The sequence below is a fragment of the Lagopus leucura genome, unplaced genomic scaffold (genome assembly GCF_019238085.1).
Source record: "Lagopus leucura isolate 7727_CA_CO unplaced genomic scaffold, USGS_WTPT01 Super-Scaffold_100002, whole genome shotgun sequence".
In the NCBI taxonomy this organism is placed as follows: Eukaryota; Metazoa; Chordata; class Aves; order Galliformes; family Phasianidae; genus Lagopus; species Lagopus leucura.
Genome location: NW_024962263.1, coordinates 45,262,681 through 45,275,529, shown reverse-complemented (window position 1 = coordinate 45,275,529; position 12,849 = coordinate 45,262,681). Strand labels below are relative to the sequence as shown.

The window sequence follows — 12,849 nt, the reverse complement described above, 5'->3', positions numbered from 1 at the left end:
ACACTATAAGAAATTTTCCTATGTAGTATTTTATATGTTATACACAAAGCTTCACTAGCAAGCTAAAATACTGAGTCCAGGATGTGCACTCTGTTCAGAAGTGTGAGTTCATATAGGCTCTTTGGCTTTTCATGGGAATCTGAGAAAGCAAACAGCAATAGGAAAACAGGTGTTGGAGATGGGGAGAACAACGTTGTTAGCAGAACAGGTTAGTGGAAAGACAGGTAATGAGAACAAAATTCCAAGTCACAGAGGTACAGACACTTTGTAATTGCAACTTTCTTCTTGCTTCAGAACTGTGTAATAGCTGAAGTTGAAAGGAAAATCTAAAAACTGTCTAGTGCAATCCTCCTGCTCACAAGGGTGCCTATTACAGATATGCTCCAGAACATAACCTCAGCTTGCTCTTGGAGCTTATGCAATGTACTGTTTATACCTGTGAGGCCTTCCGTCACCCAGAAACCATGCTGGATCTAAGCAAAGACTAAGGTTTTAGAGTACAGTGTATTAAGTCTTGTCAAATAGACCTAGACAAAATGAAAATTTAGAATAGAAATGAAAATATTTTTCTAAGGATGCAAAGAAACTAACCCATTGCATACATTTCACAATGAACAGAAGGATTAATGCATTTTTTAGGAAGCCAGAACACACACCAGTATGGCTTACAAGACTTAACCAGAATGGGCAATGGGGAGCAGTAAACAACTCCATGAGACCTGCTGTTGATGAAATGGCAATTAATGCTGTTGGCATGAAGCAGGTCCTCATGGTTGTGTTCATAAGGCACCAGGTATCAACATTCAGACATCCACATGCTGACTGTCATGGAGCACAGTCACTCTATGAACTAGACTGACCACTACAGGGATTGGAAAAGGCCTCTCCTTTCCAGAGTTACATCCAATATGTGTTTCTGGAAGCTCCTTATCTCCTCTCAGCTGCAAGTTGCCTCTTCCAACTGAGATCCAGTAGGCAATTGCTTGAACCCTTCAAGCCAACAAAACAAAGCAGCTTGTTTTTCTTAACAGTTCCCAAACGTTTCAGACTTTGGGCCCCTTCCCTTTTTCTGTAATTGTTTGGACCTCTCATGCACAACTGACACACATTTACAATCACTGGCCTGGCCCCAAATCACTGCAAACCAGACATAGCTATATCTCCAACATACACGCTGGTTCCCTTCCTCAAAGCAGGTCAGCAATGTTTCTTGCCAGCCTGGAAAACAACAACTGCAGATAACTGCTGTAGAAATATCCCAGCCATATATATGTATACACATACATATTATTATTTATTTCCATTCCAAGAGAGGGAAAGCAAAAATCTGCCAAACACACAGGAACCCACAATGGTCAGCAGTTCTTCACTGGCAAAAACCTCTTCTTCTGTGGGATACAATTTTCCTGTCCTTTTTTTTTTTTTTTTTTTTTTTTTTCCTACTAGACATGCAAGAATCCAGCCTCTTCCCTCCTCTTGGATGAGAGTATGGGGACTTCATGAATCTGCAGAAAGGATAGGAATAAGATCCCCGTGCTGTCTCAGCTTCCTTTCCGGTCCATTAAAGGAACTATACATACAGTGATTAGAAAACCACTAGTCTAAACCAGCTTCACATGTGGCTTTGGCTAACCTGACTGAGAAATTCTTCAGATGCACTGGCAGCGTGTGCAGGGTTAATCACAGCAGAGAGGTTTAAGCAACAACTACTTCTGCATCTGTCAGTCACCACTTCCTTGCCCAGATGAGGTACCTGATAACCAGCCAGGCAGGTTCAGTATGTGTTAACATGTCAAAGGGGCTGCAAGGTCTCTGTGCTAGCAGGACTGCCATGGTAGGACACAGGATCAAGAACTCAGACTGCAAGTACGCAGCAATTCCTTCTTGAGTCAGCTGCCATTAACAGGCACTCCAGCAGTATTACACTTAAAATTAGTAAATAAAGCTAGGTTAAAATAAAATCCTTCTGGCTTTACACCTGTTCAATCAACACGCTGCACCTGTGTGAATGCAGTTTCTCCTTCCCCTGCAAGTCCTCTAGACTCAGAGTAAAACTGCCCCTAAGCACTGTTGTTTACAGTCACCACATCCTCTGAGGAGAACACATTTCTGAGACGCTCCTGTCCTATCAGCAGGGGAGACATCAGCTCGAACACTCAAACTGAAATTAGTGCTTCCAATGCTGCCACCTTCTGTGGGAAAGCTGGAAGTTTACTCATATTCTTCTATTCCATTACCTGAGTTTTCTTGAGTTTTGGAATGCAATGCTTTACAAGAACGCTTGCTTCTTTACGAAATTTTGCTGTTCAGCAGATTACTATTCCATGGAAGGATGTGAGAAAAACCTAGCTTTACTTGCTTCATGGTGCTAAGAAAAAAAGATGTAAAAATATCTTGCTAAGTTTACAAAGCTAGCCATCACATTAAAAAATGCTTTTATCATCCTCCAGAAAGTTTACAGGCAAACCAGTGACTAAAGTACCTTTCATCTAGAAAGAATTCTGCACTCCTGCAATAACCTACAAGGGACCATGTGCGGCTGCATTCACTGTAAAGTCACAGCAGATTATCATGCGTTGAAAAGAAGCTGTAACAGGAAGTTATAAATAACATTTCCTTGCTATCAGCTTTTTCAAACACTGCAGCTGCTGAAAATCTCCATTTGCCTAGGAGAAACTGTGCTTCAGAGAGGTTTGTCAAGAAAGAAGACTTATCAAGGGAAGTTCCTTGTTTCAGATAATAAAGGGGGGAGGGGGAGGGAAATTACAGGTAAAGCAAAATGCCTCTACATAATTTGATTTATATATTTTAAAAAAAATCATTCAGCAACTTGTGTATGCTTCCCAACAGTTAATCTAGTATATCTAACAGCTATAGAAACAACAAAATGTTTGAGATTATAAAAAAAGGACTAAAAATTTTAGTATCAAAATGAAAATATCATCTTCAAAATACTTCAAATATTAACAAAGGAATATTTAGAGAAAGTTTATGCTGGGTAGCTCTCAAGTACTACTTTTGTGCTCTCTGTTAGTTTGAAATCTGCACAAGAAACTGGGAATCTATGGGAGAACACCTGTCACACATTACCATGCACAAAAAATAAAAAAATAAACAAAAATTCAACTTTCAAAGTCATTTACTGGTTGGCTAATGCTGAGGTTCACCACACTTGTCTCCAGTCATTCTGATGGAGCGATATATTCTCACCAGCATGGAAATGTATAATCAAATCAACTGAGAGATGGCTGTTAGCAAGCAGAACATACCGGTGGCAAAACCAACAAGTATACTACATGCATTTCAGATCACACTTACTTTAGTTTTCTCCTGGCCTGGAACCTCAGAAGGAGAATACTATGTATGCTATGTATGATACTAGGTTCCTCAGCATTAGTGCTGAGGAATGGCTTGGGTTGGAAGGGACCTCCAAGCCCACCCAGTCCCACCCCGTGCCATGGGCAGGGCTGCCACTCAGCAGCTCAGCTGCCCAGGGCCCCATCCAACCTGGCTTTGAGCGCCTGCAGGGATGGGGCACAGCTTACATGGGCAGCTGTGCCAGCGCCTCACCAATCTCTGGGTGAAAAACTTCCCCTGACATCTAAATTTCCACTCTTTTAGTTTAAACCCTCTCCTTCTAGTCATATCACTATCTACCTGTGTAAATAGTTGATTTCCTTCTTGCTTATAAGCTTCTCTTAAATGCTGAAAGGTTGCTATCAGATCCGCCCAAAGCCTTTGCTTCTTCAGGCTGAATGAGGATGAGGAATGAACTTCTGAAGCAACCCCCTCTGTTGCTCCTACTTGTCAGGCTCCCTCTTGGAGAGTGCCAGCCAGATTCCTTTTGAGTGACATCAAACCAGCAGACATATCCCCAGAACATACACAACACGCTCCAGCCCTAGTGGTGGCAGCGTTTATTGGGCTGAGCTGAAGCCACCTTGGGCTGGTGCATCTGTAAACCTCAGCCCTGCTGATTTAACTCAGAACATCTCCTGTTACTTGCTAATGCGGATGTTAGCTCAGAGCTTGAAATACCCTGAAAGAATGAATCCACGGGGTAAAGTTAGATGGAGTACAAAACCATAATCCAGAGTAACAAGAATCATAGAATCATTAAGCACCTCTAGGGATGAGGACTCCACTGTTTCCCTGGGCAGCCTGTTCCAATACTTGAAGATGGTAAGACATATTTATGTACATGTATGCTAGATGCATGTTATGTACATGTTTATGCATATGAAGGATGCATTTATGTACTTATGCACGTATTTATCTATGTATATTGAAATACAGATCTCAAATATTGGCAGAGGTACTGTGCACTATCTTGATTTCCTGTCGAAGTTCACTAAAGTTGTTGGAGGTAGCAGCATGCTAAAAAACCTAAACTTTCTATATTACGCAGCCAAACTGCTCCTAAATTGTAGTCATGAATCTAACTCTCAAAGGAGAATCTAGCTGCTGATGCGAGCTTCTAATAAGACAGTCATACAATAAATTCTTTTCCAAAAATGCTTCTCCTATATGTTTAATTGATGTAATTGCTGTAGGAATATTGACTAATTGCCAAAGGGAAGGGGCAAGTCTCTTAAGCTACAGATCTGCTGTTGGAAAAATATGAATCTTTAAGACTGTCTCTTCACTGAATTAACAAGACTGAAACATCTCAGAGAACAGAGGAAAAAAAATTACAGATGCATGGTTATGCTATAGAATGATTTGTGAAACACGGTGCACAACTTGCCCAGCTGCCGGCATCTTACTGCCAGACGTGGTCAGACAGCGGCGATGAGACGAGCAGGAGTGGCATCATATTGCACCAGGGGAAGTTCAGGTTGGATATTAGGAGAAATTTCTTCTCATACAGAGCTGTAAGGCAACGGCACAGGCTGCCCAGGGAGGTGCTGCAGTCACCGTCCCCGGCGGCGTTCAAGAACCGTGTGGATGCGGCAGTGAGAGACGAGGTCAGCAGGCACGGTGGGGACGGGCCGATGGCTGAAACAGATGACGTTAACGGTCTTTTCCAACCTCTAATAATCCTATGAATCCCCGCTTGTTGGTGCAGGCACCTCAGCCCAGAGGACAGCGCGAAGGAAAAGCCCGCCACACAACCGCACGGCACCACCAGCCGAAGCGGCGCCCTACTGCGCCCGCGCAGCCCCTCCCTGCGGCAATGCCCGGATGTGAGCCGCTCCGCGCTCCGCCCACCCTCTCCGCCCCGCCCCTCCTCCCCCCGCCCCGATCCCGCAGCTGGCAGCCCGGTGCGGAGGGCGGCTCGGCGCCGCCGCACGTCCCTACCCTGGCGCGAGGTAAGCGGGCCGGGCGGGCGGTTGGTCCAGGAGTCGCTCCCGCCCGCGGGTACGGGCCGCCGCCTGACGGTGGCTCTCGTCGGCTCCGCGCCGGCAGCGCTTCGCTGAGCCGTGCCTTCTCCCCGCCTCGGGCCTGCCGGCCCGGGCCTGCCGCCGGCCGCCGAGCCCCGCGATCGTGGCGGGGGCGAGCGGGCGGTGCCGGCTGTCGTCGTGCCGGCGGCGCGCGGCCGTTTCCTTCAGCGCCCCCCTCGCCCCGCGGAAACGGTCGCCCCGCTCTGAGGAGGGCCCGTCCGGCTGTGGGCTCCGACGGGTCCCGCTCCGACAGCGCTGTGGCCGTGGGGCGGTACCGGGCCCGCGCCGAGGCCTTCCCTTGGCCTTTCTCTGAAGTTCCGAGGTCCGTATGTCAGCCCGGCCCTGTCAGGCAGGTGTCTCCCCTCCCCCCTCCCCCCCTCACCTCCTCTCCAGCCCGTCAGAAGCCGAAGGCTCGTTCCTGCCTCGGGGGTTCGGCGCTGTGGGTGCTGCGGCGTTGCTGGGCTCTCCTCCACTTCGTGTAGCGAATGCTTTGGTCGTTGCTTAGTTTGTTCTCGCGTTTCTTCAGCGCCTTCCCTTCTCCTAACCTGGCTTTGTACCAGAGGGACTTCTTCGGGGCAGGAGCTGAAGAACTGGCAGGTCCTTGCCCAGCTGCCGACGGCGTTAGGAGAGAGGGATTGGCTGCTAAGAAGCCGGAGCTGTTTGTGGAAGGAGGATGATTTGTCAGTGCCCTGAAAAGCAGTATCGACGAGGGAAGGATCAGGATCGCAGTTTTTGCTTTGCTCTTGAAAGTCTTCCTTGAACGTGCCCTGTCATGTGGCCCGGAGTGGCTGGAAAGCACCAGGAAGGTCTGTGTGGCTGCATGGTGTGTGTGTCACCGAGATCCCACCGATGCTGGGAGTCACTGGTGTTCTCTGAACTAAGAGACTGTAAGCCCACAGCCTCATTTGGTCTCTGTGCCTCGTGTTTTTGTCCTGAGTGCAGTTGTAAGCTGGCCATACTGCATCTCTTGACTTTGGGGAGTGGAAAACTTGTTTTTCCTATATGGCACAGAGCACATTCGCTATTAGCAAGGCTCTGTTTTCTGCTTCTTAGGGAGAGACATGGAAATAGAATCAAAGAATGGCTTAGGTTGGAAGGGACCATCAAGGGAAGGGACTCTGCCATGGACATAGTTGGCAACCACTAGATCAGACTGCTGAGAGCCCCATCCAACCTGGAAAAGAATCAATATGAGAAGTGCTATTAGAGATTTTTTTCATTATATATGTTCTTTAATGCCACTTCAAATGTATGTTGCTGGTCACATGGCTTCTTTAAACAAGAAAGTCAGAAAACAGCATTGGTGTCTGTCTAAATTTGAGCATCATTCATCCTGTGTGTTTAGAGATGGCCTCACAAGAGAGGGGTTAATGACAATTGTAGGTGTGAAATATTGGAAAGAATACATAGCTCTTTTCTTTCTGTATGATGAATGGTTATTAAAAGTTGCTTAATGTGAGCATCTGCCAAATTGCTGGGAAAAAGGCATGTGTTTGTGAGTGCTGGAAGGCTGACTGATGTTGTGCTGAAACGAAATATCTAAGCAGTGTTGTATAGCTGGTAATTGTGAAGTTCCTGCTTGACCGTGAAATCTGTTTCTTTACATCGGATGAGTTAACACTTGAAAACTATTAGAGTTCTCTTTTAGAAATTTGTCTGGCTGTCCTTTGCAAAAATTAATGGATAAATCTTGACCTAAAAAGGTGGTAGGGAAGTTCTGAGCACTGTGTCTTCCAGCAACCTCAACTTTTTAGAGAGATGATTATACCTTTACTGAACGATTATTGCTTAAAATGGTACCTTTGATAAGAGAACTTAAAAGCTGTAGAAGCCACAGGTGTAAAAGAGCCTGGAATGGCTTCACCAAGAATCTGTCAGTTTTTAGACTCTAGTGCTTATTAATTGCTGCTTCTTTAATATTGTTTCAGGAGACATCATCTTGCATAATGCCCAGGGCAAACGTCTCAAAAATGCTACTTCCTAGACTTTCTGTCTCTGAACCGTAGCGTAATTGGTATTAGATGGAGAAGTCGTAGACAGTTGCTGATGTCCTTAAAGTTCTGTAGAAGCAGACTCAAAACTTAGAATGTAATGAATTGCTGTTGCTGGGATGCACAGAGTTGTGAGGAGGCCCACTATGAAAAAAGGGCACCTTACTGTTTTCTGGAAAAATGCAAAAGGCCAAGAAACTTGAAATATGTACTGTATCTGCCACAGTTCAAGAGGTAAGACAGCAAAATGCCCAGCATTCTGAGATGTGTAAATAAAAGCAGAAATCTTTGTCTGTTTGTTTTTAAATTGAATATCAAAGAAGTTTTAAGTATTGTTTGAGGGGTTGGAAGAGGGTGGGAATATTGAGTTCAGAGTCTGAGAAGAAACTTTAATAAAGTACTGACTTGATCTAAGTGCTGTGTGAACATGTTGTGCTTTTCGTAGGTGTCATGAAACGTCTTGTTTGTAAGCATATACGTAAGGAATGCTCTTGGCACACCGTGATCAGTTACTTTGGCCTAAACATCGATTGCCTCTTGTAAAAACCTGTAAGTAAAATAAATGTAATTTGGTTACTTCAATGATTTGCTCTCTGAACAAAATTAGCATGGCCTGCCTCTAAAAGGAAAAGTGAATATCAGTTACTTTATTTTGTAAAAGGGGCAGATCTTTGACAGTAACAGCTGTCAAAGACTTTGAAAGCTGAATCAATTGTTGTGTTTTACAGAAATGGCAGCTCAGAAAAGGAAGTCTGCGTTAGTAGAACCGTCTGCTAAACGTCCCAGGCTGGACAAGAACAGCAGACCATCATCAGCAAAGAAGGAGAAAGAGGTGTCAGATGCAAAACATGTTTCAAATAAATCGAACTCTAATCAGTGTGCAGCGCAGGAGAAAACTGTACTTAGAACCTCTGTCAAATCGAACAGGTCAGTGATAAAACAAATAAGTAATTATTCTACATTTTCTTCCTAGACTGAATTAGTGCAGAAAACAGTATAAAGAGAGTGAATTGGAGTTAAAGGTAGTTAAAATAGTTAAATATTAAATAGTTAAATATTACTAGTGGGACAATCAGCTTTATCATTTTGATATCTTCTACATGATCTTTTTCCGGAACCATTTTAGTGTCTTGAAATCCAGAAGGACTCCTTCAGAAAGGGTTCTGGAGGGGAAAATAAAGCTAATACTTCATTTAAAAGCTACAAGTATCAACAACTAACATGTGCTAGAAATGTTGGAAGGCATTTGTTGTGTTGCCTACTACGGGCATTCATGCGGAGTTCATGGTTCAGTCTTGCAATACGTAAAAAGGCATTGAGCACTGCACTTAAGAGTAACCAGGTGGAAGTGATGTCTCTTTAGACAGATTCCAGAGAAAGCGATTCTAAAAGTATTACAAATATATATTTCTTATAAAGAGGGGGGGAAAAAACCAACAAACCACAATCAGAGGTTAGTAGGAATGTGACATTTTTAATGAAAAATTGGATTTTTCTGGGTGCTGAAGAATAATTATTTGAATATTTCAGTGTCAATGCAAATGAATGTGAACTAGGAACACGCATGACTACAAGGTCGTCGGGATTCAATTCAAATAGTAAAACAGTACCTGACAAAAAGGTCCAACAGCAGCCCAAATCTACAAAAAGTAAAGAGGTGTGCCAGAAAAAAACTGTGCAAGAAATTCCTAGGTCAAAATGCGTAACTGCTCCAAGTGAGCCTGGTGCGAGGAGATCACAGAGGCTGCAGCAGCTAACACATGTAGAAGAGTCTGCACGATCCCTTCGCAGCAGAGAAGTTAAAGAAGGAAAAGCTTTGGATGTGAAACAGAGTAGCCAGGCTAAGAAACCTGCTCACAATGTTGCACCGAAAGTGCTTAAGCCTGCTGGAGAGAAAGCAGAGCAGAAAAATAGCAAAATAAAGTCAAACAATGCAGAAGATAAAGAAACACATGTAGAAGTGACCAGCTCTCCGAGAGAGAAGAAGTGTAAGGCAGACAAGAAAAATGACAATTCAAAAAGCCTTCAACGTAGCGTTGAAGACTCGTCGTTATGTCCTGATGACGACCTTGAAGGAGTTAAGAAAGACCAAAAAGACCCTGTATCTCCAATTCCTAGCAGCACAAAGAAAGTGAAAGTAGATTCTCCGAAGCCAAATTCTAAGACAGTAACTAAGGAAAAGCAGCAAGCGCACCAGAACGTAAAAGGCAGTATCAAGGCAAACAAGGTTTCACAGCCATCTGTAAGTGAAACAAAAGTAGCTGATCAACCCGAGAGTGATGTGAAATCCAAAAGGGTGAGCATCCTTGAACTTTGTGAAGAAATTGCGGGTGAAATTGAGTCAGATACAGTAGAGGTGAAGAAAGATTCCCCTAATGCTGAGTGTAGTAAAACAGAAGAAGAAAAGCATGCTGAAGTACAGCTGCAACAAAGTGAAACGCTTACTCAGAAAGAACCTGCTCAAAGTACTCAGTGCAAACGTTTCTTCCCTAGCAAAAAAGGAATGCCTGTCAAGTGTACTTTGAATGGTAGAAGTAACTCCTCAAACAAAAACTCTAAATGGACCAAAATCAAATTACTGAAAGCTAATAACGTGAAGCAGACTAACTTAAATTCTGTTAATGCCCCCAAGCTTTCTTTGTTAAAAAATTTCCCTGAAGTTTCAGAGGCAAGTCAAATAGCTACAGAAGCACAGCATTCTAAGGCAGAAGGTCAGCTGCCAGTGACAAGACTGTCTGAGAATGAAAGTGCAACTTGTGTGCAGGACAAGTCAGACCCTTCATCTGAAAGAGCTGGAAGTAAAGAAGTGGCATTAGAAATGAAACAACCCACGAAAAGAGGTGCGGAAAATGGTTTGTTGCATAATTTGACAAAACATTTCTCTGAGCCACGACCTGATGAGGTAAGTCATTTTAGTTACAGCGCGTGATGGGGAGGGTGTTCTGAGTCTGTTTTGTTTTCTGAGAATGCCCTGCTTAGAAGGTTTGTTTTAACAATGACTTTATTTTACAGTAACTTACGCTTTCAGATGTGTTAAAGGTCCTGTCACTGATGTGTTATCATAGATGAAATGACAGTAAACTGGAAAATGGATCTGTTCATTCTCCCAAGTTCCTTAGCCAATTAAATGTTGATGGTTAAAAATTTCCTGCTGCAGCCAAAGGTTGTACAGGTTCATCTGGATGTTTTGTGATGACTTAAGCTTTTCTGAAAAGATGCATTAAAAGAAGTGGAGTGGGGGGAGTGTTCTCTACTTCAGTATGGACTACCTAAGCTGATGCATTTTGTCTACTTGAAATTGAATTTCAATGTATGATTGAAATAGGAAAAACTGGTGCTGTATTCAAGGTGTTAATACTGTGTTAATTGAGTGGTTTTGATAATATATTAGAGGCATTAAATAGTTGTTTGCTTTTTTTAATTTAAATCTAATCTTCTGTGTTTTGTTTAGAACTTCGAATTACGTTTGGAATCAAGTCCAGAAAGCTCTCCAGTCAAGCATCTTACAGCTCCTAAACCATCAAAACAATTAAAAAAAGAGCCTGGAGAATGCAACCCACAAGGTAATTGCTTACTAATAATTTTTGTTCTTTTTCTGATCAGCTGCATTGGAAGTAACAGTATTCCTTCCAGAGGGATGTTTCACAGAGCCAAACTTCCAGAACTGGAGCTGTTCTCTGAAGGTTTTAATCTATCTTTGCACCTAACAAAGACCATGTTAGTAGCAGCAAATGTGGTTTTATCTGGGGGTTCTGAAGTGAGAAGTAGTATGTTTTTCTTCCCAGCTCTGCTTCTGGTAATTCTTTGTGCTTTATGCATGAATATTTTAATGCTTTAATGTGCTCCATTTCAGCATAAGTGAAGTGACAACTTATTCATAAGCAAGCACAAAGAACAACCTTTCCGTGTAATAAATTAATAAGAAAACCTTCAATTTTTCAATTTGTGTCTCTTTTTGTTGATGATCCTCTACTGGTTCCCACTTCTTTTGCATAGATATCAGCATTTCTTTCTTCTAATTTGTTGTGCTTAATCTTGACCAACTTATGAATTGTGTAATCGCTCTCCCATTTTATTATGTATTTTAGTTTTTTTCAGCCTGTGAATTCTGTTTGTAAGACCTTGTGATTAGTGAGATGTAAATATTTTAGCTCAAGTACGCTTGATTAAGAAATACTATCAGTGGATCACTAGCATATCTTTCCCCTTGAAGTTGTTCATCCTTTTGTTTTGTGTTCTAGAATTCTTTATTTGATAGGGTTTTGTTTTGTTTGAAAATCTGATCTGGAGAGCACTGCTTAATTATTTTGTTCTATTAACCAGTTACAATTTTACTACTATTTTAGGATATTTTTCTAGAGCTGAATACTCTGTGCTGTAAGAGAATGTGAAAATGTGGTGTTTGGTTTTTTTTTTTTTTTTTCTAAGTCTATTCTGAATTGCTGCTTCAGTGTCATGGAGCATGCTTCAGCTGATGGCATTTATGATTCTAATACTATAAACTCTGGTGTAGTTTCACTACTGCCCGTGCTTAGCGGTTGGCAAGCTGCTCTGCATGAAAAAGCCCAGAAAATGTTAAAGAAAATTGCATATTGTTTAAGTATATGTGGTGAAACACTTGAATACTGCCTCAAAAGTTGCATCTTTTTATTGGTTATGAGCAAATTGCAGCATTATCTTGAACTTCAGTAAATTAGTTTCAGTGTTTAAAAGAACACGTTGTGTAGTTCAAATTTCCTTTGTAGCTAATGACTTTCTAATGCAATGACAATCTTTGGTTAGTTGTAGGTTTGGCTCCCAAGCAGTTGACACACACTTCATCTACAAATCAAACTTCTGAAACTGAGAACAGGTATAGTATTTCATACGTGATGGAATGGCTGTAACCTTTCTTAGAGTTACGACCGTTTTTATTATGAGACTGTTCTCCTAACCTCAACTTCCAATTCCAAATCAATAGTTTCTTATTTTTATTAAATAAAAATAGACTTCAATTTTATCTAGTTGTTAAAAGATATTTTTGTTCTGTTAAGAAAGTGAAGGAAGTACTTTTAAATAACTGTACTATTTTAAAGTAGGGTTTAGCAAAGTCAGGCAAACATTTCTAATAATCATCTGATTTGAAGACGAGACTAAGAAAAAGTATGTAAGGAGGAATGACTATGTGATTTTTGCTTAGTGGATTTTTTTGTCTACTTGTTTTAAGGATTTTACTTGTCATCTTGTTTTAAGGATTTTCCTAATCCTTAAAGTAGGATCTTCTTTGTATATGTGTTTTTTTTCAGGTAAGGAAAAGAGCACTTAATTTGAGACTTTCGTGTGATTGCTGTAAAACTAAAGTTCAGTGCTCTTTTGGTCAGCTGCCTAAAAGAAAAGGGATGTTGGAACTATTAAGTTCAAACTGACACTGTGTACCTAATGTTCAGATTGTGTAGACTTGTAGCTTTTTACTATAGTTTTATGACATACTAAAG

General features: G+C 42.0%; 2 protein-coding genes across 5 annotated transcripts in view; one reads left to right on the top strand and one right to left on the bottom strand.

Moving 5' to 3' along the window:
- Positions 1–4,656: 4,656 nt before the first annotated feature.
- On the bottom strand, positions 4,657–7,849 carry LOC122178921. The gene is made up of 3 exons (XM_042869480.1): positions 7,781–7,849; positions 5,767–6,073; positions 4,657–4,998 (listed from the first exon to the last, which is right to left on the bottom strand). Exons 1-3 carry the CDS (start codon positions 7,847–7,849, stop codon positions 4,763–4,765), a joined length of 612 nt encoding a protein of 203 aa, XP_042725414.1. The 3' UTR covers positions 4,657–4,762.
- Positions 5,236–12,849, top strand: part of ESCO1 (establishment of sister chromatid cohesion N-acetyltransferase 1) — a 28,060-nt gene continuing 20,446 nt past the window's right edge. For 2 of the 4 annotated variants that reach the window (XR_006178527.1, XM_042869737.1), the window contains exons 1-6: positions 5,236–5,312; positions 7,821–7,924; positions 8,104–8,302; positions 8,906–10,277; positions 10,827–10,938; positions 12,158–12,227. Coding sequence is in view for 3 of the 4 variants with exons in the window: in XM_042869737.1 (XP_042725671.1) it covers positions 8,106–8,302; positions 8,906–10,277; positions 10,827–10,938; positions 12,158–12,227 (1,751 nt within the window). In the remaining variant the exon portion in view is untranslated. Of the gene's footprint in view, positions 5,313–5,910; positions 6,191–7,820; positions 7,925–8,103; positions 8,303–8,905; positions 10,278–10,826; positions 10,939–12,157; positions 12,228–12,849 lie in introns of all 4 variants that reach the window. The other 2 variants (XM_042869738.1, XM_042869739.1) reach the window with 2 other exon arrangements.

Excerpts from the sequence above, each read along its gene's own strand:
- LOC122178921 (XM_042869480.1), bottom strand. The coding sequence starts at position 7,849 with ATGCTTACAAACAAGACGTTTCATGACACCTACGAAAAGCACAACATG. Across the intron at positions 6,074-7,780 it reads TCACACAGCACTTAGATCAA|GGCACTGACAAATCATCCTC; the intron begins GTCAGTACTTTA and ends ACTGCTTTTCAG. Across the intron at positions 4,999-5,766 it reads TCTGACGGGCTGGAGAGGAG|CCATCGGCCCGTCCCCACCG; the intron begins GTGAGGGGGGGA and ends CATCTGTTTCAG.